At 40.0% G+C, this 27862-nt stretch overlaps 2 protein-coding genes and 1 long non-coding RNA gene across 3 annotated transcripts in view; all 3 read left to right on the plus strand.

Annotated features, from left to right (window-relative positions):
* LOC311069515 (B-cell receptor CD22-like) overlaps positions 1-17808 on the plus strand; it is a gene marked incomplete at both ends in the record, with an annotated part of 51921 nt that extends 34113 nt beyond the window's left edge. The window contains 3 exons of the mRNA XM_084092726.1: positions 17126-17374; positions 17462-17595; positions 17800-17808. Coding sequence (XP_083948852.1) covers positions 17126-17374; positions 17462-17595; positions 17800-17808 — 392 coding nt within the window. The remainder of the gene's footprint in view (positions 1-17125; positions 17375-17461; positions 17596-17799) is intronic.
* The window catches only part of LOC311077950 (B-cell receptor CD22-like), a gene marked incomplete at its 3' end in the record, with an annotated part of 163503 nt that extends 144913 nt beyond the window's left edge, over positions 1-18590 (plus strand). Inside the window, exons 7-9 of the mRNA XM_084106596.1 lie at positions 17830-18078; positions 18161-18242; positions 18536-18590. Of these exons, the coding sequence (XP_083962722.1) occupies positions 17830-18078; positions 18161-18242; positions 18536-18590 (386 nt within the window). The remainder of the gene's footprint in view (positions 1-17829; positions 18079-18160; positions 18243-18535) is intronic.
* Positions 18591-18725: 135 nt separating this feature from the next.
* On the plus strand, positions 18726-19409 carry LOC311078115. The gene is made up of 3 exons (XR_014605055.1): positions 18726-18808; positions 18968-19027; positions 19155-19409. It is a non-coding gene; the product is annotated as an uncharacterized lncRNA (long non-coding RNA).
* The last annotated feature ends 8453 nt before the right edge of the window (positions 19410-27862 follow it).

Below are 27862 nucleotides of genomic sequence, written 5' to 3' on the forward strand. Positions count from 1 at the left end.
TCGCCTCTCAGTCGTTCAATTTCAAAACGGTCTTCACAGGATGAATTTTGAATTTTGAAGTTTGTAAGCTTTCGAATGATACCTAATCTATGATGATTACTAAAATATGTAATATGAAAAAAGCCAATAAAAAAAGAGCTCCAATCCTCCAGCTAGCAGGACGTGACCGTTAATTAAACCCGTTTTTCTCAAAATTCCGTTCCTGAAAATCATAGCGATCAGCCGACTTCAGATAACCATAACTTTTGTTACAAACGCTGAAATAAATAAAAACAGATTTAGAAAAGGGCTTGGAACCAGCTTTAATATAGTACAAAACCTGTAATAGGTCAAATTTCACCATGTGGTGGGTTTTCCCAGATCGCATCACAATTGTTTACAACTGCCCCTAGATTTCCATAAGGAAAGATGCATATACAAAAAGGCTTCTATTCTTCTGTGGGGTTTACAATTACTTTTATCAGGAATGGCAGGTAATTGTATAAGGTATGCAACTGGATATGTGTGAGGCCCAACTGCTGAGCTGCACTGTGTCAGGATAGGTCTGTCAGATCCATCGTCCTGGATTGCGTATGCATTCATTTCCCTCTTTCCCCCTGATTTTAAGCTGATTTCCTCTTCCTCCTGGGTGTGATGTCCCTCAGCGTCTCTCATTGGCGTATGAAGGTCACGTGATCACAGTGTGATGAGGCTGTCAGAGATTCACAAGTTTGGTTTTCTCACCCACAAAAGAGGAAACTGTATTTTTGACCATGTTTAGAGACGTGATCATTCAAGAAGAACAAGGCCACTGACTGAATAAAAAGCTTAGTATTTTTCATGATAAACACATTCAGATTAATCAATTCTGCTTTATCGGCGTGTTTTAAGTTCTTTATTTAACTTCCAGATTGCTATTAATAAATCAGTAAATTGGAGGTTTGTCAAATGCACATTTGGTGATGCTGGAGATGAAATGTGTTTTTTGACGTCACTGCCACTGCAATTCCTTCCAGTGTTTTACAATCCCGGATCCAGCAGTTTCCATACTAGGATAATTGGTCACCGTTCCCAATATGTAGCCTTGTGTTTGCTGTGTTCATTGTCAGACCGTTCTGGTGTTCATGTCTTGACGTCTTGCTTTTCATCAGCACTTCTCTAGTCTACTATTCCTGCTTGTGTCTGGATTACTTACTGCCTGACTGTGTCTGTATTGCGTCGAGATCAATGATACTTCCTCTGCTCGATCTGCCCTAGTTGAGGTGTCATGAGCTCATGTGAAAGTATAAGGTGTTAATCACGTGTCATTCAGAGTGTGAAAACAACAACACTGGTTTCATCCTGATCATTTGTAGTGCTGTCACTGGTCACTGGTGTTGGTGAAACGGGTAAGAGCATGATTTTATAACTGTTCTGTTAAATATCTTAAGTGTGGGGGATTTATGGGAGATTGGTTGGGGCTAGTTGTCACAGGGCTGTCTCAGTAACTATATGGTTTAAAATCAAAAGTCCAATAGCACAAATTTGTTTTCTCAAGAAGTGTTTTGTTGGCGAAAAACAAATTGATAAAAAAATCCGTTTTAATATTTTACACAACAGATAACTATAGAATGAAGATAGATTATAAAGACTTATACCCAAGACTTATATATTAAAGTGGCTTTTAAAAATAATCCTGCATATTCACCAGAGTGACAACAAGCTCCAGAGAATGTTTTGTAAACATTAGCAATGCACTGATTCAAAAGTCAACTAAGGTGCTTTATAGCAGTTTCTCAGTATGAAATTAAAGGCCATCGTTCAGGCAGGGTCCTACTGTCTATGATGGGCTGTCAGTCAAAACGGGGAAGTGAAAGACGTTGGACAGTTACAAACTCATGCAGTGCAAAAATGACTGTTGCTGTCATGTTCTTTGATAAATAAAGTAGTATGTGTTGTTATGTTTCATGCTGACATTAAAGCTGAAAATAAGCCACTATATTTGTTGCAGATGTTGCTATGGTGACGTCAGTCAGAATGGCTCCTCCTCTTCCTCTGATCTTTCTGCTCATGATTCACGGTGAGTCTCTGCAACCCTTGCTCAGGAATTTTTGCATTCTGCAGTTTTTAAGCACAAACTGCTGCTAATTTGTTCAGGATTAACTTTTTTTAGGGGTTTGTAGTCAGACCGAGGAACAACAAGTTATTTCGTCTCCCCAGGGTGCCAAAACTGTAGTGTAAAAGGAATACTAGCACACACACAAATACACAGGATGGTTTCTTCAAGGTTGAAGTTGGTCGAACTCTGGCTCTAAACAAGATATACTTGTTTTGGGGAAAGTTTTAACAATGTTAATTTGGTGATTTTTCTGTCCATATAGTGCCGGCCTTCAACAGTTACTGAGGGTTTGCTCACAATGTGGCTCAGACTTTGACATTAAATATAATGCAAAGAAGAGTAATATTATGATTGTTAGGAGTAGGGAAGACATGAAACTTTCTCTCTGTCTGGTATTGTCCTTAAAGTATGTGATGAGGATAAATACTTAGGACATTGTATTGTCACAGGTCGGGGCGGGCCAAATCAGGCTGCACCCACCTAGGGCTGGGCGATTTAAATAGCGATATTGTTATGCGCATCTCGTCAGTAAAGCCGGTTCCTTGATTAGTAGTAAATCGCCATCACCTGCTTTCAGATGGAGCGGCATTTACTACAAAGAGCCGTAGTTAACTGACAAGCTGAGCCATATCGCATCAATATCGCGGACGAATCGCCAGCGATAATTAATGCGATATGGCTCAGCTTGTCAGTTAACTACGGCTCTTTGTACACAGCAAAAACTCCAGTGTTAAATTAACACTCCTGGGAGTGTATGATCCCACACTCAAGAGTGCTGAAGTTAATGAGATAATTAAGTGATTCATTTAGTGATGATTGAACATTATTGAAGACACCTGATGTTAACAAGCAGAATCACTGAAGGAGAAAATCACAAAAAGTAAGTTACCGTTATGACGATCAATGGTTGCTTTAGTTGGACTCTTGACCCATATAGTGTTAACTTTAGATTTTGTTTGTCTGTTGTTTCTGAATTATAATCACCAGTTGAACAAAGAAAAAAAGTGATCTGATGGTGTTGGTTATGTTATGACTGTCATCATTTGAACTTGATCACTGAACTCATTAAAATCCTTCTTTCTGACTTCGATTTATGTTGTTGGTTAGTGAATCTGCATAAATGCCCAACATTTTTTAAATAATATATATATTAAAAGTTGTAAAAAAACAACAACATTCTTTTAGGCACACACAGATGTCAAGATTCAGTCTATGCATCTCAACAATGGTGAGGAGCAGAATATACAATTAGGAAAAGTAAATTACATAGACAATTCAGATCATAATTTATTAATACCGCAATGCATGATGGGAGCCATTAATGAGTTGTGATTGGTGGCAGCCACTGCAACATGCTTTATTATTGTCACCATTGTTGAGATTCACAGGCTGATTATTGATGTCTGTGTTTTAAATGAATTTATCTGAATGTCTTTTGATCAGAACAATGTTTATTAAATATTTTGAATTATAAGTAAAGTACTGATAATCATAGGCTGAAGAATCACTAAACTGCAGCTAACAAGTTAAACCAAACTATCTCAATAAGTTTCCTTTTTCAGATCACAGCATGATTATGTCAAAACATAAACAACACTATAAGATTACATTTTACTTTGTTCATTTAACTGTTATAAATCAATAACAGCAGACAAACAACAGTAAATATTAAAATAAACATATAATGGTCTAGAGCCCAACTAAAGCAAACACCCATCACCTTAACGGTAACTTACAATTTGTGATTTTCTTCTTCAGTGATCCTGCTTGTTAACATCAGGTGTCTTCAATAATGCTCAATCATCACTAAATTAAGCACTTAATTATCTCCTCAGCCCTAAATGCCGCTCCATCTGAAAGCAGGTGATGGACATTTACTACTAATCAAGGAACCGGCTTTACTGACGAGATGCGCATAACAATATCGCGATTTAAATCGCCCAGCCCTACACCCACCCCCCTTTAAGACCCGTACCACCCTTGGGGAGTCGGACAGAGGCCAAGCAAAGATGACAGACAACGAGGCTTCCAACAACACAGTATTTTAATAAATAAAATAGGGGCAAGGGGATCTGGAATGGAGAGTCTTCTAGGCAGGGTCGTTCCGTCCTGCGGACCACCAGGAGACCCACAGAATACAAGGGAAGGGGGGAGGTGTTCTGGTGGTTAGCTTCACTGTCTCCCGACGGGCGGAACAAGTCGGGACTCACGGCAACAGGAGGAGGCTGCTGGGAGGCCGGTCAGATGTGTGTTTCAAGTGTCGTACTCCGCTTCTCTTGCAGGTGTCCGGCAAAGAACTTGTGGCTGAAGGGCTTTACTGTAAGCAGACAAGTGAGTATACAGGCACGTAATCCTCTTCTTCCACAGTTGACAGACAGAGAACTTACGGCTGAAGGGCTTTGCTACAAAGCAGGCAGGTGAGTATACAGGTACGTAATCCTCCTCTTCCACAGGTGACAGGCAGAGAACTTACGGCTGAGGGGTCTCGCTGCAAAGCAGACAGGTGGACACAAGTATGAACCCCCCTTGAAGAGCTGGCGGACACAGGGTTTACGACAGGAAGGCGTTGGACTGAAGGGCTTTACTGCAAAGCAGACATGCAAGTATATGGGTACGTAATCCTCTTCTTCAGTAGTGACAGACAGAGAACTTACGACTAGAGGAACTTCACTGCAAAGCAGTCAGGTGAGCATTCAGGTATGCACTCCTCTTCAAGGGCTGACAGACACAGAGCTTGCGACAGGGAAACGTTACTGCAAAGCAGACAGGCAAGTATATGGGTACGTAATCCTCTTCTTCAGTAGTGACAGACAGAGAACTTACGACTAGAGGAACTTCACTGCAAAGCAGTCAGGTGAGCATTCAGGTATGCACTCCTCTTCAAGGGCTGACAGACACAGAGCTTGCGACAGGGAAACGTTACTGCAAAGCAGACAGGCAAGTATACAGACACGTAATCCTCTTCTTCAGTAATGACAGACAGAACTTACGGCTGGAGGATTTTACCGCAAAGTAGTCAGTCAAGCATTCACCTACGTGCCTCTCTTCACAATGGGCTATCAGATAGTACACTCAGGTCTCTGTGGAGTACAACAGTATTAGCCTTTTCTCACGTCTTTAGAACATGATAGAACGCACAGGTGAGTAATGGACATCCAGCGGAGTTAAGTTCACACTTCAAAACAGTGCACCACATCACTTCATCACTGCAATTCAACACTCAGTGGGAAATACATATGGCCGTCGCCCATTTCCTGACCTGGCATCCTCATCAAGAAATCCCATAGACAGAGAGGGAAAAGATGGAGATCAGGTGAACACCTCACAAGCTTTCACAAACGATCTTGTGGCCAAGGTAAAGGGAGAGTTTGCTTTCTTTCCAACCTACCACCCCGAGGAGCAGACCACACCCACCAATAAAGTTCAGAGTCTTGTCAAGTGAGTTTAAAACAAAGAATTTATTAAAGTCTCAATAGTTAAAAGGTCTTTTGAAACAGGGCAACCGTCTTCTGCTACGGTATGTCTCTGGAAGCAGAACAACTGCCTTTCTCCACAACGTGTCTCTAAGCCCGGCTTTATTCCGAAGTTCCTCCACACTCCCCCACTTAAAGGGTGCTGCCTCCCAGTTGGATTAGTTCCTCCCACAGCAGATAACTGGCAGTACGGTGTCGCCGGCTTGTTCCCTGACCCTCAGCTGGCCACTCTGTCAGCCACGGCCCCGTCGACGAAGCCTGGGGGAAATCCACAGCAAACGTAGAATACTCTTTGAAAGAAAACACCGCAACACACCAAGGTTCAAGTGAGGTCTCACCACAATCTTCACACCAATAATCAGCAGGCAGTCGACTCAGAACAGTGGCAGGCAGGCGGCGTCGGCGACACTGAGATGGGCTATTCCATTATTTACATGCCAGGGAGGAGACGAACTGGATGGTAGGTTTACAGTTGCATGGCTGGAGCGGAGGGCTGGGATCCTTAAGCTGCAATGCAGACTGATGGTAACGAGAGACAGTGTAGAATAGTACAGTAAGGCTGGTGAGTCACAACAGCAATGCACACCCAATATGGAAATCAATAGAATAGTACAATGAGGCTGGTGGGGCGTTAGCTACAGCACTAGCAAGACAGCAGTATGCACATTCAGTATGAGAGTCGATAGACTAGTACAGTGAGGCTGGTGGATCGTTGGCTACAACACTAGCAAGGCAGCAGTATGCACATTCAGTATAGGAGTCGATAGACTAGTATAGTGAGGCTGATGGATCGTTGGCTACAACACTAGCAAGACAGCAGTATACACATCCAGTATGGAAGTCGATAGACTAGTACAGTGAGGCTGGTGGATCGTTGGCTACAGCACTAGCAAGACAGCGGTATACACATCCAGTATGGGAGTCGATAGACTAGTACAGTGAGGCTGGTGGATCGTTGGCTACAACACTAGCAAGGCAGCAGTATGCACATTCAGTATGGGAGTCGATAGACTAGTACAGTGAGGCTGGTGGATCGTTGGCTACAACACTAGCAAGGCAGCAGTATGCACATTCAGTATGGGAGTCGATAGACTAGTATAGTGAGGCCGATGGATCGTTGGCTACACCACTAGCAAGACAGCAGTATGCACATTCAGTATGGGAGTCGATAGACTAGTATAGTGAGGCTGGTGGATCGTCGGCTACAGCATTAGCAAAACAGCAGTATGCACATTCAGTATGGGAGTCGATAGACTAGTACAGTGAGGCTGGTGGATCGTTGGCTACAACACTAGCAAGGCAGCAGTATGCACATTCAGTATAGGAGTCGATAGACTAGTATAGTGAGGCTGATGGATCGTTGGCTACAACACTAGCAAGACAGCAGTATACACATCCAGTATGGAAGTCGATAGACTAGTACAGTGAGGCTGGTGGATCGTTGGCTACAGCACTAGCAAGACAGCGGTATACACATCCAGTATGGGAGTCGATAGACTAGTACAGTGAGGCTGGTGGATCGTTGGCTACAACACTAGCAAGGCAGCAGTATGCACATTCAGTATGGGAGTCGATAGACTAGTACAGTGAGGCTGGTGGATCGTTGGCTACAACACTAGCAAGGCAGCAGTATGCACATTCAGTATGGGAGTCGATAGACTAGTATAGTGAGGCTGATGGATCATTGGCTACACCACTAGCAAGACAGCAGTATGCACATTCAGTATGGGAGTCGATAGACTAGTATAGTGAGGCTGGTGGATCGTCGGCTACAGCATTAGCAAAACAGCAGTATGCACATTCAGTATGGGAGTCGATAGACTAGTACAGTGAGGCTGGTGGATCGTTGGCTACAACACTAGCAAGGCAGCAGTATGCACATTCAGTATGGGAGTCGATAGACTAGTATAATGAGGCTGGTGGATCGTTGGCTACAACACTAGCAAGGCAGCAGTATGCACATTCAGTATGGGAGTCGATAGACTAGTATAATGAGGCTGGTGGATCGTTGGCTACAACACTAGCAAGGCAGCAGTATGCACATTCAGTATGGGAGTCGATAGACTAGTATAGTGAGGCTGATGGATCGTTGGCTACACCACTAGCAAGACAGCAGTATGCACATTCAGTATCTTTGTATAGGAATGTTTACTTAGCTTATCATAGCCCAGCCGATCTCTCTCTCTTGCCTCGTCGGATTCGGTAATCCACAGCCCCAGGCAGTCCGACTTCCAAGTCCCTCGTGCTCGTTGTCCTCTCTTTATTACAAACTCCACCGTTGCGTCTCCAGCGTGTCCAGCCAGCACCTGATCGGAAATCCAGAACTCGCCGCGAATCCGTCTCACCCCACGCTCTCCTTCCAAAGACTGTAAGTCACAAGCTTAAAAACACATTGACGAGTCTTGTTAGCCAATCACTAAACCCCACACTTTCCTCCTGCACACCTGCCCATAGTCAGCGATAAGGACATCACGTGTAAAATGCCGGCTTTGTTTTGGTCCGTCTTTTAATGCCTCCTCCTTATAGGGAACAAACCTCGGGAATTTTAGTTCCGCCCCACAACATGTGGTCACCTGGTGACAATCTTACTGTCCAGCGTTTTCCTCCTTCTGATTGAGTCAGTGCGTTCTTTCTCCCAAACACATTGCCGCGCTCGTTTGCCAGCCCCACTTCCTCTTCTCCGCCGCTCGCGCTTCCCCTGTGATACACAGTCTCCAAAAAACACCCCGCTTCAGCCCGTACTCTCTCCTTATATCCCATCCTAATAACAACGTGTCTCATATAGTGCACAGCTGGCAGCAATTTCGGCTAATTATCCCGTTCACGGGGATTTTGCGCTTGCCCGGAACTAAGCCGGTGTTCTCTTGTTTTGGGTCCGGCGGACATTAGTTCCGCTTTTGGGGAAAAATTAAAGTTTTAACCTAGAATTTTCGTCACCCCGTGACAGTATAACTGATGACCTTTCTGATGATTGGGACATTTATAGACAGTGTCGTATGATCTATGCACAAGCTAACATGTTGATTCGCTAATTCAGCATGTGCTCAGGATCTGTAAAGACTACACATTTAGAGCATATTGTAGCCCTATGTACCTTTGTGTGCTTCCCATTTATGACGGCGCTAAGAGCAGCGTGCAGAAACTCAGTGTATCATATAATAATGCACTCTAAAAAATGCTATGTTGCTTTAATTCACTTTTGTATGTCAACAGGTTCCACGTAAATGAAGCTTTAGCATAAGTTCTGCCGGGAAGACTCAATTGTTATGTCACTTATTACCTTCTCATCTATCCAATCATATTCCTATACTTGTGATATAAAAGATTGGTACTTACACACGTCTAAGTTCACAGATGCTGACGCTTCAATTCACCTCCATCCTCCCCACCACCACCAAGATAGGTCTTTCCCTCCATCCTCCCCACCACCACCAGGATGGTCCCTTCCCATACCTCGCAGGGGGTGGGCTGCGTCCCTGCCTTCGTCTTCAGGCAGGATATGCAGATCCAGACCCTCGGATTGCAAGCTATGGACGGGGCCTACGCCAAAGAACTTGATTGCTTGTTGGGCTGTTAATAAATGTTTAATTGGGAGGATGGAGTCTGACATCTGAGTTCAGTGCAATCGAGGATCACCTGTGATCACCTTCTCCCAGTAATAAGACCATCTCTGGTATAAAGCAGGCTTTAGGTGATCGTCAGCTCCTAACGTCCGGTCTGAAGCTGCTGGCCTGAAGCTGCTGTCACGTATATAGTTCTGCAGTCAGACACATCTCGTCTCATATGTGCTCGTTCAATCCCTCAAACTGTCACCAGAGGTCACCATCTCCTGCGACTGACATCAACCTTGATGAGCCTCACCTGTAAATCACTATCATTCATCTTCATTCATCTTTAAATTATTCATCTTCAACTTACAGAAAAAGATTATCATTTCTGTTTAAGTAGGTTTAGTTCAGTAATGTTGTTCTCTTGTTGAGGGAGGGACTGTCATATGTCTGTCGCTGGGTGTTAATAAACAGTGTTAACCACAAAAAGTCCTTCCCTGTAAAGTTAAAGTGCTTGTGTTAAAACAGTCTGTCATTTGGTTGCTGTTGATCTGATGAGCTTCAACACGGTAAGACAAACACACTCTTGCTTAAATGAAACTGATGATTATTGCTCATATAACATACGTGTCTTTACATGAGAAATGTTTAGAATAGGGTGATTTACATATACTTGTTTAAGTAATGATTATATTAACGCAAGTATTCATTACTAAAATAGTTTTTGCCTTAAATTATTACATTGTTTAAATTAATACATTTTTAGCTAACTGTGAATTTGTATATGTACATTTCTGAAATGCATAACTTAGACAGTTTCCTCTGATAACAGATCACTCTAAATTGCAATGTGGACTCGTGTATTTTCTGTAAAGCTGCTTTGAAATGATGTGTATTGTATATGTATATGTATATGTATCTGTATTATAGATATATGTTATGCTGATGTGGGTCAGAATGGCTCCTCCTCTTCCTCTGATCTTCTTTCTGCTCATGATTCACGGTGAGTCTCTCTTACATTCACATTAGAAACACTCTGATGTTTTATTTAAGGCCTCATGAGCGGCTGATCTGCACTTTCTTCTGTCCTGTTCTCACATATTTCTCTCTGAAACAGGAAGTTTGTGTTGAACATGTCAAACGCTCGTCACTTTTAGAAATGTCCAATAGTCTTTTGCTACTTGCTAGTCAGTGTCACATGGTTTAGGGGGAGGGACTTTCTCATTGTTCAGAGCATTTGATTGGACAAAAATCACTTTATCAGCAGATCATGAATATTTTTTGGCTCATGTTCTCAGAAGTGAATGTGTACATGTTAAATATTTATCATGTCAAAGGAGTTCACTAGCATAAATGAGCTCTGAGCTGATAGATAAGAACTAAAAGCCACAAAACTAATATTTTGATGTCATTGGGTATTTAATAAATCAACTTTGATTATTTTCTTCATCTTATTTTTCATATATTTCATTATTTGAGAGTGTGTCATGTTGTTCGTTGCTGATTTCTTGGTTCTCTCTTCACTCCTCTGTCTCTGTACGTTTACTTCTGCTTTTCTGCAACATCCGTCCATCAAAGCTCATCAAAGGATCACTGTAGGACAGGGCTGCCAACTTTTGAGTTTAGTTTAAAGGGAGAATTATGGAAGGGGGGGATTGATGGGGTGTAAAAAAATAAAAACTTGCATCACAATAAGTATATTGTGATTGGCAAAACATTTCCGAATTGTATTATTTAGCCTTAACTCAGCCTGGGACGTCGTTTGCCCAAATAAAATTAGAGAAAAGCTTCTTCATATTACAGAAAATAATTATGTGGTGGGGGCAGAGCAATTGATTGAAATACATATAAGAATTTGGGGAGAACATTCATTTTTAATATATTGAAACGTCCAATCTGAGAAATTGGTAGGGATGACCATTTATTAATTGATTCAGTGATTAATTTAGTTATATAATTATAATTGCTGGTGGCCAAATTATTTATGTCTGCGGTGATATTAATACCAAGATATTTAAAACCTTCATGAGCATTTTTAAAGGGGGTCTGGAAGGAGGTGTGAGACGTTCTGATTCTTTTAGAAATAGGACCATAGATTTTGACTCATTCACTTTATAACCTGAAAAAGACCCAAATGATTTAATTAGGCCCAATAAAGAAGTCACAGATGTACTTAAATTGGACAGAAATAATATAATGTCATCAGCATGTAAAGCTATTTTATTTTCAAGACCGCCAATTGTAATCCCTGATATATCTCCATTTCTTCGTACTGCAATAGCGGAAAGCGGAAATGATTTAGAGATTATATTATTAGTCAATATCTCTGCTGTGGGATTTGAATATACATTTTTATCCATTTTATAAAATACGGACCGATACCAAAACAAGAGAGGGTATCAAAAAGATAGTCCCACTCCACCCTATCAGAAGCCTTCTCTGCATCTAAAGAAAGTAAAGCCGTATCCGAGACTCCTTTTGTAGAGTGTATGACATTTAACCCATACACAAAAGAAATATATGTAAATATATTTTAAAGTGTCAAAAATATATGTGGCATATATTCCAAATACATTGACGTCGTCCACTTATATTTATCATTTTGAAATATATTCTGAAATATAACAAAAATATATGATGTTAAGTGTGAAATATATTTACATTTATAACATGTAATGTAAAATATATGACAAAATATATGGTCATAAAATGTTTAGCTTGCTAAAGAAGGGTCGAAAATGTATTTTGATCATAGTAATTCCTCTACCTTTTCCCCTATACACAACAGTAGGCTACCATATTTCACTACTGTATTATGACACACTGCTATAATAAATACTGTACTTACATTTAAATGACTGCAATGTAAAATGACAGATAGTTGCTTTCCTAGAACTATTAGGCCATATTAGGTGGCACGTACCAAACACTAAGTGCAATTATTAGATAATAATTAAGTCATTTAAATATTGAAAATATGCACAATATTTATGATGCAAGTATAACAGTGACACTCCAACAGTGCACTTAAACAATAGATAGAACTCAGTGTCTAACACTGCATACACACACTATTAAATTATCTGTATTCAATTCTGTAAAAATAGGGGGAAATACTCTGCATTCTGTGTGTTATTTCCTACATAAAATTGTCATTTTAGGCCAATGAAGTCAGTAAAGGGGCAGCCGTGGCCTACTGGTTAGGGCTTCAGGCTTGTAACTGAAGGGTTGCCGGTTTGATCCCCGACCAGTAGGAAAAATGTGGGTGGGTGAAGTAGAACACTGCTCTCCCATTCCCACATCCACAGCTGAAGTGGTCTATCTAAAAAATAAACTGAAAATGTGTTGTTTGTTTGTGAAAATGTTGACTTTTTAAATTTCTAAATATATTTAACTAAAATATATTTATTGGGCCAATTTCAAATATTTGCATATTCCAAAAATATATTCTGAAAATATATTTCAAATACATTTATTTTGTGTATGGGAACACACGACGTATATTATGAAAAGCTTGTCTACCTTTTATAAAGCCATTTTGATCAGGATCAATCAGTAAAGGTAAATACTTATGAAGTTTACTGGCTAAAACTTTAGCAATTATCTTAGTGTCTGAATTTTAATTCTAATGGGTCTTTAAGAGCCACATCTTGTAGGATCTTTCCCTGGCTTAAGAATTAAAGTTATGAGAGCTGAACGCAAGGAAAAAGGAAGTTCTCCATTACTGAATGATTCATTCATCATGTCAATCATTGGGGTTATCAATTTGTTGTGAAAGATGTTATAGATGTCTATAGGTAGACCATTGGGACCTGGTGCTTTCCCACTATTCATACAATTAATGGCTGCATTCAGGTCTGCTTCTTCAATTGGTTGATCCAATACTTTGGAGTCTTCCTCAGACAGTGACAGAATCTGAATCTCATCCATAAGTGTTTTATAATGATGGGTATTCTCCGGAGGTGTCGATTTATAAAGATCTTCATAATATTTTCTAAAAGCATTATTAATTTCAGTTGGGACCCTGGTCATTTGTCCATCTATAGTTTCTATCTTGTTAACCCCCCCTTCATTTTGTTGAGCCTTAATTCGCCGTGCCAATAACCTTCCAGTGTTTTCTCCTTGGTCATAATATGTTTGTTCAAGCCTAGTTATATTAGCCGCAGCTTTATTAGTAGAGATGTCATTCAATTCTGCTATGTCTCAGTTCAGGAGTATCTTGTTTGAAAATTTATTCTTCTAAATCCTTGATACTCTGTTACAATTCAATCATTTTAAGGGCAGATTTGTTTGTCTTAGAACTAGTAAAGCTGATTTGCCCCCTAATATAGGCCTTAAATGCCTCCCATCGTATTGAAACAGACGTCTGGTTTGTATTAAACTCAAAAAATATGTTTGATTTGTAATTTTGATTTCCAACAAAATCAAGAAACTCTAAGGTTATGTAGCCACTTTATATGTAGACGCCATCTAGATGGGCTTTTAATTATGGTTCTGAGAGTATATTTCAGCGATAATGCAGCATGATCTGATAAAACAATACTACTATATTTACAGTTAGATATATAATCAATCAAGTCCTTTGAAATAAGAAAATAGTATATTCTGGAGTAAGTATGGACAGATGAGGAATAGCAAGAAAATGATTTCTTTGTTGGGTTTTGAGGCCTCCAGACATCACTTAAATTAAGGTATTTGATGCATTGATTAATTATGTTCCTACTTTGCGAATGTGAAGTGTCAATACCTGTGGAACGGTCCAAATTAGGATCTAAGGTACAATTAAAGTCACCAGCGACTGCTGTAATTTTGTTCCACGTCACATTTACAAGCGCCAAAACTATATTTATTCTTTTAATTTCGTAACAAATTGTACAGAATCTGAGAGCAGATCATTTGTTTCATATCAAAAGTAACCAGCTCTGTCTTGTCTGTCAGTGTCAGAGGTGTAAAGTCCAGGTTCAGAAAGTAAAAGTCCTCAGTATTTTGTTCCTGGATTTGTTAATTAGCACAGTTTTTCAGCCAGGAGAGAGAACTAATTAGTGAAATCAGACTTCTACTTTCTGACCCCTGGACTATACACCTCTGGTCAGTGTCACTGCGATTTTTCTCTGCGTGAGAAAATGTGTGTGTGGCGTGAGAGTGTGTGAAACGTGTCGATTAGAGTCTCAGGCTGAAAGTGTGACAGTTCGCAGCCCTGCTCTAGCACTAGATCGTGAATATCTTTTGCTCTTGTTCTCAGAAGTGAATGTGTATCTGTTAAATATTTATATTGTCATTCTCATTCATTAAAACACATTTCTCACTGTGATGCACTTCAAAACGCTAAACACAGTCAGGCTAAAGTCAAACACAACTACAACACAGTTGTCATCGTTTACAGACAACGACTCAAAATTGTTCAAAGTTATTTCTAGTGATGAGAGGAAACCAACTGTACAAAATACAAGACAGTTTAAAGTGCCTAGATTTACTCAAAATGTTGCATTGAATGTTGAAAGTTGCAATAATGGATGGAAATAATATAAGAGGGAGAGGAGGAAGAGTGTGAGTGTAAGAGGAGGAAGAGTGTGTGCATAAGAGGAGGAAGAGTATGAGTATAAGAGGAGGAAGAGTGTGTGCATAAGAGGAGGAAGAGTGTGAGTATAAGAGGAGGAAGAGTATGAGTATAAGAGGAGGAAGAGTGTGAGTGTAAGAGGAGGAAAAGTATGAGTAGAAGAGGAGGAAGAGTGTGAGTATAAGAGGAGAAAGAGTGTGTGTATAAGAGGAGGAAGAGTATGAGAATAAGAGGAGGAAGAGTGTGTGTATAAGAGGAGGAAGAGTGTGAGTATAAGAGGAGAAAGAGTGTGTGTATAAGAGGAGGAAGAGTATGAGTATAAGAGGAGGAAGAGTGTGTGTATAAGAGGAGGAAGAGTATGAGTAGAAGAGGAGGAAGAGTATGAGTTAGAGGAGGAAGAGTGTGTGTATAAGAGGAGGAAGAGTATGCGTATAAGAGGAGGAAGAGTATGCGTATAAGAGGAGGAAGAGTATGAGTATAAGAGGAGGAAGAATGTGTGTATAAGAGGAGAAAGAGTGTGAGTATAAGAGGAGGAAGAGTATGAGTTAGAGGAGGAAGAGTGTGAGTTAGAGGAGGAAGAGTGTGAGTATATGAGGAGGAAGAGTGTGTGTATAAGAGGAGGAAGAGTGCGTATAAGAGGAGGAAGAGTGTGTGCATAAGAGGAGGAAGAGTGTGAGTATAATAGGAGGAAGAGTATGAGTTAAAGGAAGAGTGTGAGTGTAAGAGGAGGAAGAGTGTGAGTGTAAGAGGAGGAAGAGTGTGAGTGTAAGAGGAGGAAGAGTGTGAGTATAAGAGGAGAAAGAGTGTGTGTATAAGAGGAGGAAGAGTATGAGTATAAGAGGAGGAAGAGTGTGAGTATAAGAGGAGGAAGAGTATGAGTATAAGAGGAGGAAGAATGTGTGTATAAGAGGAGAAAGAGTGTGAGTATAAGAGGAGGAAGAGTGTGAGCTAGAGGAGGAAGAGTGTGAGTTAGAGGAGGAAGAGTGTGAGTATATGAGGAGGAAGAGTGTGTGTATAAGAGGAGAAAGAGTGTGAGTATAAGAGGAGGAAGAGTGTGAGTTAGAGGAGGAAGAGTGTGAGTATAAGAGGAGGAAGAGTGTGAGTCTAAGAGGAGGAAGAGTGTGAGTATAAGAGGAGGAAGAGGAAGAGGAAGGTGTGGAGAATGTTGTCAAGGCTGGATCTGCTTCAGGGTTTTCCTCTTCTCCTGCAGAGATGATATTCTCCGGCCGGACCGACATGAAGACGTGAAGCTGAAGCAGAATAAATCTCTCTCACTGACCTTGATTCTGCAGTTGCTCAACTCTTCTGACTGTACTTTACAGTAACATGCTTTTCATTTACAGTGTTTTACTGTAACCTTTTGGGCTTCTGCAGTTCGTCACTGTATTTCACAGTATGCAAATGCTGAATATACAGACATTCCATACTATACAATATTCAGTACAATACTATACAGTACTTGCAGTGCATACAGTATTTATTCACTCACCACTGTCAGGTGTCAGTACTACTTTATTATGTAATTGCAAAATTTGTTTACTTTGTTACAATATATAAATAAATATTTATCCTGTAACTGCATGCTTTGGATTCTGTGTTCTCCATTTGTCATGTAGTGTCTAACGAATGATCTGTAGTGTTTCTAATATTGACTGATGTGTGTAAGATCTGAAAGCATTGTTTGATTTTGCCAGAAGAGTCAGAGATTCTCTGAATGAGTTTTGAACATTTGCTTTTGTGTTTAAGGTTTTGAGAAAGTGAGTGATGGTTTCAAGAAATGTGTTTTAGCAATTCAGAAAAACTGTAATTGTGCAGCTTGTTGTTTTTGGCTGATTTCTTGGTTCTCTCTTCACTCCTCTGTCTTAAAGTAATTCACACTGAGATTATTTATTTACATTTATCTTATATTTCCTGTAATGAGTCGCTGTTTTCAAATAGTAATAAAGTATTGTCATGTTTTCATGATCCAATATAGCAGATAAAACAACATTTACAGTTTGATGAATTCTGTGTTTCAGGGGTTTCTAGTGATGATAAAGGTTGGGGTGTGAGTTACAGTCCTTCACACATCTGTGCACTAAAGGACTCAACAGTGATAATGAGATGCACTTATACATACCCTACTGGACATCAGATCATGAAAGTGTTCTGGACCAAAGGCCCATTCCAAGAGGGTGAAGAGCCTCCAGATCTGTCTAATGACCCTGAATACAGTCAGAGGCTTCAGTATCTGGGAGATAAACAGCAGAACTGCACCGTCAGACTGAGTCATGTGACACTGAAGGATTCACACATGTACTATTTCAGATTCATCACTGATAAACCTGATGGAAAATATTTTGGTAAACCTGGAGTGACTCTTAATGTCACAGGTGACTTTGGTGAGGTTTATCTCTTCTTCTGTGCATTATGTTGAATAATAATCAGTGTATGACAGCAGCACTAGATATAATGTGTGTGTTGTGTTCAGATCTTCAGGTGGAGTCTCCTGAGAGAGTGACAGAGGGAGATTCAGTCACTCTGAGATGTAAAAGCAGCTGCGCTCTGACTGACAGAGCAACATTCATCTGGTACAGAAACTCACAGCCATTAACTGAGAGAAGAGACAGAAACAATGAACTCCTGCTGCAGTCAGTCAGAAGAGAGGATTCAGATAGATATAGCTGTGCTGTAGACGGACACACTCACATCTCTCCTGCTGTTCAGCTCAATGTCATGTGTGAGTACAGATTCATTTATTCTTTTTAATATTAGGAGATCATGTTTGAATTAGATGATTTGAGGTTTTAATTTTTGTACTTTTTAGACCCTCCAAAGAACGTCTCAGTGTTGATCAGTCCATCTGGTGTAATAGTGGAGGGAGATTCAGTGACTCTGAACTGCATCAGTGACTCAAACCCTCCTGCTCTGAACTTTACGTGGTTTAAAGGAGGAACAATTGTAGGATCTGGAAGAATCTACAACATCTCAAAGATCAGCTCTGATGACAGTGGAGAATACAAGTGCAAGTCCATCAATGAACATGGAGAGAAATACTCTGATAATGTGACTTTAAACGTCATGTGTGAGTTTATTATAAAACATAAGATGCTAATTCTGTTTTGATTAATTTGGCTCATATTAGTCATTTAAAAAATGTGTCAGAGGTCTTAAATAATTCGGTGATTGTTATAGACTCTCCCAGGAGCGTCTCAGTGTTGATGAATGGATCTGGTGTAATAGTGGAGGGAGATTCAGTGACTCTGAACTGCATCAGTGACTCAAACCCTCCTGCTCTGAACTTCAGCTGGTTTAAGGAGAATGAAACCTCAGCTGATGGATCTGGACAGAGTTTCAGTGCACTACAGAGTGGACGCTTCTACTGTCAGGCTCACAATCAACATGGATCTCAGAGATCAGACACTGTAACTGTCACTGTTAAAGGTAGAGCGGCTCATATACTTACATTACTCTTTCTATAGTGACTCAAATGAATCTGTTCAGATGTTTTACTCTTTTGTCTCAGTTGCAGGACGTCTGGTGATATTATACATATCCATTGGAGGGGTTTGTGGAGCTGCAGGGATCATTACGATGTTAGTGATTTGGTAAGATGTGTGTCTGTGGTACTCTCTCGTGTGTGTGAATGAATGACTGAATAAGAAAGTTGTGAATTCAGTGAGACGTCATGATGAACGTGAACTAAGGCAACATTTCCCATCCTATCTTTCGTTAGTTATTGAATAATGAAATCTGAAGCTCATTACTGCAGTAAATCCTGAAGATAGACCAGATTTCATCACATTCAATGAGAAATACCATTAGTTAAAATCATAACTGTGTATTAATCATCAAATAGGTTCTGATTGGTTGTAATTGTTTCAAATCATTGTCTTTAAAGGGGAAACAGGAGGATGAAAAAGGGAAATGACACACAGGAATCTCAGGTGAAATGAGAAATGAGAGTTTTTCAGTAGTTTACTAAATTCATTTGTAACTAAAAGTGAAAGTCTGAATTAGTGACTTTTTCTAGTGAGTTGTTTATAGACGTTATTTATTTTTTCTTTATTCTGTTTTTTCTTTAATGGCAAAGATGAATCATCCCAGACCTGATCATGACAGACGCGACGCTAATGATGTTGAATTGAGTGATCCTGTGTATGAGAATGTAATGGTAAGTGTTGTAAGTGTTTCCTACAGAAGACTAAACTCCCTTCACCTTTAGCCAAAAGGAATTAAACGCTCAATGTCAGTGTGAACATATCTATATTGACTAAGTATATGGGAATTTAAATAACACACTCCTGTTTTTACTTTGTCTTCATTCATAAAGGCTGCTCAACTTGATGATTGTAAACCTGAACTGGACTCGTCTCTGTATGAAAATCTTCCAGTAAGTAAGAATACCCACTAGATAGAGACAAAACCCAATCTATTAGCCTTTCCTCTTGACACGTTGTTTATGCGTTTATTTTAATATTTCAGTATTAAAGTTTTCACTTTCTTTCTTTCTTATTCAGACTAACATGAAGAGGCTGTAGTGTTTTGGACACAGTAAATATTACAGCCTTTATTCATCTCTTTGTGGGAGGAGCCCTAAATGATTGACAGGAGTGTCATGATGACGTGTGACTGAAGCAATCAGGCGATCTTTTTATAGATGGATGTGCGATAATGAAAGTAAACGCTTAATGAATTTATGTAAGACTGTGTAATCACTATAGTGTGTTTCTCATTATGCTTTTATATCATGTATGAATCTTACTTCATTGAGATCATTAATGATTTTGACCGTGAGTATCGGTATTGTTCATGTTTCCAATAAAAGGCTTTAGTGTAAAATTCCACACTTTTCTGTCATTCAATAAATCAAGAATAACAGCATAAGAAATATTAAAGACCATTACACTTAGAAAAAAATAGATCAAAGTACATAAGATTATTAATATAAGGATTACTGTTAAAAGTCCTTAACCAGCGCGGACGCACTGATGCGTTTTAGTTTTTTTATTAAAAATCAGATCACAGAATGGTATTTAATACACAGCAACTTATGTTTCAACGTATTCCTTCTACGACGATGAAAACAGTTCAAACTGAAACGAGTTGTGAGTGACTAACCGAAACACAGGCCACTCGAGCTCTACTTCGGGTTTTCAGTCTCCCGCTCGGAGCGAAACTGCAGCCAGCCAGAGAAAACACGGCCCGATAATAACTATAACTTTATTTTCTATAGTGCCTTTAAAAGAGCTTCTCAAAGCACTCACAGTATAAGACAATACAAGTAAAGTATACGGTGAGAGCTCAACGTGCTGCAACTGAAGAAAACACATGCAAATAGGTCTGCCTCGCTGCCTGCTGTGAGTGTGTTTGCTTCGGTGCTGTAAGCTCCGTCTTAGCCTCGTATTTCCTTGTTTTGAACCATCATTTACTACAATTTCTAGTTGTTTATACTACTACTAAATACAGCTTACCCAACATCTCAGATTAACCTGACATCGCTAGCTTCCGTTACTACTAGCACAACACGCTAGTAATTCGCTAGCCTGCTAACGCGCCACCCGTGCGCTCAGCTATTTTTATTTATTTATTTTTCTCTCGCGCGCTCGCGCCTTTGAGTTCATAAAAGCTCAGGTGAGTAAGAATCACTCAACAAACACGGTGAGTAATGTCTTGTCCTGTTATTGTCACCTGCACTTCATGTCACATGTTTAGCATAGACTTCTCTGTCGGCAATATAGGATTTATATGTGATAAATGTAAGGAGACAGTTAGGTTGACAGAGAAGATTTCAGAATTAGAAACACGCATCCAAACTTTAATTGAGGATAGTAAGAGTGCTAGAGCTTCAGATGTTTTGGATGCGCATAGCATAGTGAACACTTTACATGAGTCGGTTCCGGCTGAAGTAGAACCTGTGCAGCCGGGCAAATGGGTGACAGTGAGGGATCGCTCTAGTCGCGGATCTAAAAACCACTCTTCCGTTCCGATTACCATAACAAATCGATTTGCCCCGCTCAGTGAAACACCCACTGAGAATGATTGTGCCCTAGTTATTGGCGATTCTATTACACGGAACGTGAAAATAGAGACACCAACCACCATAGTCACATGTTTGCCGGGAGCCAGAGCGCCTGACATCAAAGCAAATTTAAAAGTGCTGGCTAATGCTAATCGTAAATTCTCTAAGATCATTATTCATGTCGGCACTAATGATGTTCGACTCCGCCAGTCGGAGATCACCAAAATTAATATTAAAGAGGTGTGTGAACTTGCAAGTACGATGTCAGGCACTGTAATTTGCTCTGGCCCTCTTCCTGTTCGCAGGAGTGATGAGATAGTTAGTAGATTGTGTTCGCTTAACGGTTGGCTGTCTAAGTGGTGTCCGCAAAATAATATAGAATTCATAGACAATTGGAAAAGTTTTTGGGGCAAACCTGACCTGTTGAAAAGAGATGGTATTCATCCCTCCTGGGATGATGCTGCTCTTCTCTCTAGTAATATGGCTCATAGTCTTAGAGCTCAAACATGACAATCTGGGGCTCAGGTCAGGAAGCAGACAGACTGGCTAAACCGACTGTCTGCTAGCGGCCTCGCGTCACCCAGGTCAGATAAATCCCATCACATAGAGCCTCTTTTACCTAACTATCATCGTATAGAGACTGTGTCTGTTCCCCGAATTTGGAAATCCAAAAAACGTTTTAACCCATCTAAGGTTAAAAATTTAATTGATGTTCAACAAATAAAAAACAGCTATAATACAGACGAGCAAATGCTAAAGCTTGGGTTGCTGAATATTCGATCGCTTATGTTGTAAAGTTTTCTTTGTTCGAAGCAGAGACCAGTGAGACAGTTGGGATCGCGTTCAACAGAAGTTATTCTTTATTGAGAACTACGCCGTACGCGGCTGTAGAAACGTCCAACATGATCTAACTCTAATACAGTATGCATTGTAGTTATATACATTCCAAGGGGGAGGGATTACATAGAGTTGGAGACTCTGAACAAAGCATGTAAATGAGTATACAGGTTAAGGAACCCCCCCCCAGACCGGCAGTCTCAATCCAATCAGCATAACCACTCAAATGATCCAATCAGCCTGACGGTATCACCCATATCTTCACATGATCACAGAGACAAAAGCACAGCTGTACATTGAGCTTACTGGGCAGGAAATGCATAAGGACAAAGGGTGAGGGTGAGAGTCTCAGGAATTGACTCATTTAGAGAACAAAGGAAAACCAGGTCGGGCAGGAATATCTTGCTGTAAACTCAGTAATCACTTTCTCAGTTTATATACTAACTAAATTAAACATTTAATAAAAATGTAATCCAACACTTCCCCCTTTGAGAGTTCTAATAACTCTCACAAAAATACAAATTTATACACTATAAAGTTCATTCTTGTAACTGGTGTAAGTTACAGGCACATATAACTTGCTCTGTGTTGTTCATCTGTAATTGCATGCTGACACAGAAACAAAACATGCAATTTAGGGTCCGTGAATTTCTCTGCGTTGTGTATTTTTCATTTTCTTTTGTGATAGTTCGTTCAGCAGTGGGTCTGGTTGTCTTCTTGAGGTTGGGGCTTCATACGCAGATGAGACGGTCGTTGCATATGGATCTCGGAAAAGAACATCAAGTTTTATCTGCACACTGTAAGACAGAAAACAGAAAAACAGAGAGCAGTATTTCTTCAAAACACTACGGTTGTAGCAGTTTAAACACTATGGTTCTATCGTTTTCAGAGTCTACTGTTGTCGTTTCATTCTTTCCCTATTTCTTAACTGATTTGACACCTATGGACCAGTGAGGTAAGGATGGACTAAATGGGGAAAGGCCTATGAGGTTGTCTTCACCCTGGATTGGCCCCCGACGCCTGTTGCGTCAGTTCTTTCCAGGGCCCTCACTGAACCGTGTCCTATTCTGTCCCTGTGTTGTGTACACACTGTACAGTGTGTGAGAAAATTGGCACATTTTCATGCTCCAGTGAAACATCAGTCTTAATAGACATCATATAGAGCATGGAGGTCTGACTGGAATATTTCTGTGGTATAATATTTTAAGGCTGTGAGTTTTCTGAATGTCCCCCAAACAAAGGCTGTGACAGTCAATAAATCGGTCATCTTTGTTGTAAGTTACTGGGGAGATTAAGCAATCACAGCCTAAATGGTTAACATCTTATCAAGTTGCCCCACGAGTTTAACGAGGAGGGGAGAGGCTGCTTCAGAGTATCAAGCAGGCTAAGCAGAAGCTGAGTAACTTTATTTACATCTTTAAAGTTCTTTTTGCTTTTCCTACACTCATTTCCAAAATGTCCATGCTTGCCACAGTAAGAACAACTGGCTTCTCTAGGACTTTTGCGTTTCTTTGGCTTCTCTGAGTTGACCTTAATGGATGCTGCTGCAATTCTTACTCTCTCTTTGACATCAGAATTTCTTTCCCAAATAGCTAAACTTTCTAGGTTACTTCTGAGAGTTCTTTTAGCCCACGTAATATCTAGGAATGGCAAGGCTGTTCTGTACTCAGCTACAAGACCATCTGCCCAAATTCGGATTAGAGCTCCTTTGTCAGCTAACACACTTTCGGAATCATCCACTATTCCACTGTACGTTACCGCTACCTGACAGAACCTCTCAGTATATTCACTCACAGTTTCTTCACCTTTCTCTTGTACACAGCTAGTAATCTTTGACCAGTCCACGTTCGGTCCAACAATGTTCGTTAACACTCTCAAAACTCCATCTCTCAATTCATCTTTTCTGGCATTTTGAAACTCGGAATTGTTTACAGCACTTTCAAAATCATTGAATTCTGACTCAGTCAAGATCTGTGATATTAGCTGAGTGACTTCAGCTAGAGACATATCGTAGAGCCGCATCTTTTTGGACAACTCTCTCCTAAACTCAGAAAAATTTCTTTGCACTGATGGCAAACTTTCAGCAATTCTCTCAATATCTTTAGGACATAAAGATGTTTTGACTGCTTGTGGCTGCAATATGGGGGTTGCAAATGAAACTGTATCAACACCTTTTCCCTGAGGCTTTTGTCTAGCTACGCACACTTCAACTGCATTTACATCTGCATTGACATTGTCCTCTATACTATCAAAAGACTGTAAATCAGGATAGCTTTCATCTGACTGTTGGTTTTCTGAGTCACATTTGGTTGAGGCCTTGAGGCCCACCGTTTTCGTGAAACAGGACACTTGAGTAAGCAATTTTTTTTCTGTTCTTTCAAATTATCTATACAACGAGCTTGTTCTTGTACAATGGATAAGCTAAATTCTCTGTGACAGAAGATAATGCCTTTGACACTGTTCTTGCGAATACTTTCTCCTAGTACCTTCTTACAATCTTCGATTGACCAAACGTTGCCTGGATTAATGCAAAATTTCTTTGTTAAATTCAATCTGACTTCCTCAGTCACGATTGAGTCCATGTGCTCTGATAACAAAGACTTGAATTCACTATCTGTCCAAAAAGGTGTAATCTGTCTAGTACTTTTCCTAAACATTTTTGTGAATTTCTTTGTTACCACACAATCAAAAACATTAAAACTTCTCTCTACTGTCTACAATAGAGGGTACACTTGTTAACACAGCTTAACTATTGTTAACTTTCCAAATTACCACACTTAACTTCCCTGCCGACAAGAACAGAGAATCAACAGAAATAACTAGCACGTAAAGCTAATTCTTCTCTGCCTAAAGCAAAGGATACCAACTATTAGCACTTGATGCTAACTTTCTCTAGCTTACAGATAGGTCTTCTCTAGCAAGAGCATACACATAATATTAACATGTAACTGTTAATCTTCCCTGTCAACAACAGAGGATCAATTTCATCTCTAAAAGAAAACTTTTTAGAGGCTTATCTTTAGTTAACCAAACTCTACAGCTGTTTGTTAACTACTTCTCTGAACGGCGCAGAGGAAAACATTTGTACTGGTCTGCATTGGTTCTTTGAATGGAGTGTAAACTCACCGAATCGTTGGCTGTACAGAAAAATTTCGTCTGGAACTCAGTCAGCTTTGTTGAGATCTTTGAGCTTGAAGTTTCAAGATTCAGTCTGGAACTCAGTCAGCTTTGTTGAGATCTTTGAGCTTGAAGTTTTCAATCTGGAGGAAGCTGGAAAGATTCAGTCTGGCAATCTTTGTCAAATCTTTTGTTGAGCTTGAAGTTTCAAGATTCAGTTCATTGAGCTTAAAATTCTTTGAGTTTCCTTCTCCATCCGGGTCACGGCACCATCTGTTGTAAAGTTTTCTTTGTTCGAAGCAGAGACCAGTGAGACAGTCGGGAACTCCTCTGTACGCGGCTGTAGAAACTTCCAACATGATCTAACTCTAATACAGTATGCATTGTAGTTATATACATTCCAAGGGGGAGGGATTACATAGAGGTGGAGACTCTGAACAAAGCATGCAAATGAAGTAGGAACACACCCTACTCTGAGTCCAATTGAATCAGCATAACTACTCAAATGATCCAATCAGCCTGACGGTATCACCCATATCTTCACATGATCACAGAGACAAAAGCACAGCTGTACATTGAGCTTACTGGGCAGGAAATGCATAAGGGCAAAGGGTGAGGGTGAGAGTCTCAGGAATTGACTCATTTAGAGAACAAAGGAAAACCAGGTCGGGCAGGAATATCTTGCTGTAAACTCAGTAATCACTTTCTCAGTTTATATACTAACTAAATTAAACATTTAATAAAAATGTAATCCAACAGGGTAAAAGGCTATCAACAATTCTTCGCACCAACTGTGAATGAGACACAGTGGGATCAGTCAAGTAGAAGTCAACACTGGTTCGCCAGGTTTCATAATCCACTTCATAATTGGGGCAAGGGACTTTGCCTGAGAAAATCCTCAATTTGGCAGGCGAATGCAATTGAGATGAAATTTCTGCGCTTTTCACAATGTGTTCGACCACTACTCGCTGAACTTCAGGTGTGCTGAGGTGATCGGGAGATAAGGTAAAGTTAGGCATGGAATCCCTCATAACAGATGGAGTGAATGTAGCTGTTGGTTCAATGTAAGACTGTGTTTCACCAACAGTTTGACTTAATTCACCAGTGGAGTGAAGGTTAAGTGGAGTTTCAGTGGAGTTATGATGTTGTCCCAGTTGAGCTGGTGTGGGTCTGGGCTGAGCTTGAGTCATAGGTAAGATGGGCTCTATCCTTTCACTCACTGGCGGAGTAGGAGTTGACTCATGAACTGTCTCTACTTCTTCCACTGGGGCCTGTGCTCCAATAGTTTCTGTAATCCTTGTCAACTCCCCTCGCAACATGTCCTCAAATGACACACCACTTAATCTGGCTATGTTTCTGAGTTCAGACAGAAAAGTGTGAGTGACTTCAGTCAGTGCCTTGTTTGCTGCTGTGAACACTAGCTAGTGTTTTTACGTGATGTATGACATTGGAGTCCTCAGAACTGGGTCTATCTAGCGGCAGTATAGTTTCAAGTGACTGCAGTGTTGCACCTGATTTAAACTCAATGATGGCTTGTTTGTGGTATTCAGACTCAGGATTCTCAATCTTAAAGATCCTACTGATTGACCCCCATTGCTTTAAGTAATCAAAAATCTCCTCATCTACAGGGGTATAGGATAACCCACTTACAATGACTGAATTTGGTACTTTGATATTTTCGTTCTCAACAATCTCCATTTTACAGGTGTAACACTCAACCCTGAAATTTTCTAACTTTTACCACTCACAAAAAAAATGCAATTCAAAGTGTTATCTGCAGGTGGCGCTATAACTGGCTTTCCTGTATGGCAACAGTCTACTCACAAAGCTCCTGGCTGGCTCGCCAAGTTTTATGTAACCGTGATACACGCTAAACGTAAGCTTACACTGTGCTAGGTTCGAAAGGAGCTAAGTGATATAAACTGTAACCATAAAAGGAAGTATCAGACCAGGTAAGTAGTAACCAGTAACTTTTACTCACATTAAGCTGCAAATAACAGTTGAAACACAATTGCATAACATGTATATGAAAAATAAAAAATGGGCCCTTTAAAACAAATGAGTCTCTGGTTTTGTCCTTTTGTAGTCGTTAATGTCTGTTTTGTGATCACTTTCTGTATTAGTCAGCCCTGTCAATAGTTCGGTGTCAAAAGTGTGTGTCACCAGTTCTGTGACAATTCCTCTTTTTAAAAGGAAGTTTGCACTTGGATGAAAGAGTGGGTACCAGCTCAGGCGACTGATACTTTCCTACCACCAGGGAAAACGTTCGATGAGTTGGTCTGCGTCTCTTCACGATCACACTGGGAGGCTCGCCATCGATAGAAAAGGATCTTCCAAGTAGTTTTCACTCTGTCCATAAGACCTGACCTGTTTTTTTTTTTCAAACAGGAATTTTAAAATTATTTCTATATATCTATATGTTGTACAACAATCATACTAAAGCATAACAACCATGTAACATTAAGCATCACATTCTGCATAATACTAAATGATCACATGTTCAGGCCTATTTATCACACTTTAGTTCAAATCTCAACTCAATATCTAGAATATAACATGCACAACCTTATACTTAATTAATAACAGTTGATAATAAATCAACAAAAATGGCATACTCTTATATCCCTGGATTAGAGAAAAACTGTAAACAATACAGGCTCTTCATAAGTTAAGTTGCAACACATAGCTGTAGTTGCAATATTATACTCTAATTAGAGTACCCTTTTTAGAACAAAATGTTTTATCTACTCACAGCAGAATTTAAACATTAAAGTTTAACATTTCCACTCACAACATTAAAATAAAATCATCATAGAAACATATAGTATTTTTTATAACATTCCCTTCAATAGAAATGCTGTGTAATTCACTCAGCTATTCCTTAAAACAAAACAAATGAACATAAAAACAGCTGTGTTCAGGTAACTTAAATATCAGCTTACTATTTCTGTACTCTTTGTAAACTTTGTATCACAGTTAGCAAGCAATATCAACATCATGCAGTTCACTAGCTTACCGAGACAAATGCAGGTGGAAAACGGGGTTTTCCAAACTCTCTGTTGCTCCTCCTTATTCTGTCTTCTGTGTTGGTTCTTTAGCTTGCTAATACACTCACTTTTATCACTCTGTTAACTTTAAATCTGTAAATTTCCTCTCATTTCCCGTCGCCATCAATCGTGTTCGTCTTCTCTCTTTCTCTCACATACTCGCGCATGGTCGAATCACGCAATTTGCCTCGTGACCTGTCAATCA

The sequence above is a fragment of the Abramis brama genome, assembly GCF_963993115.1.
Source record: "Abramis brama genome assembly, chromosome: 2".
Taxonomy (NCBI): Eukaryota; Metazoa; Chordata; class Actinopteri; order Cypriniformes; family Leuciscidae; genus Abramis; species Abramis brama.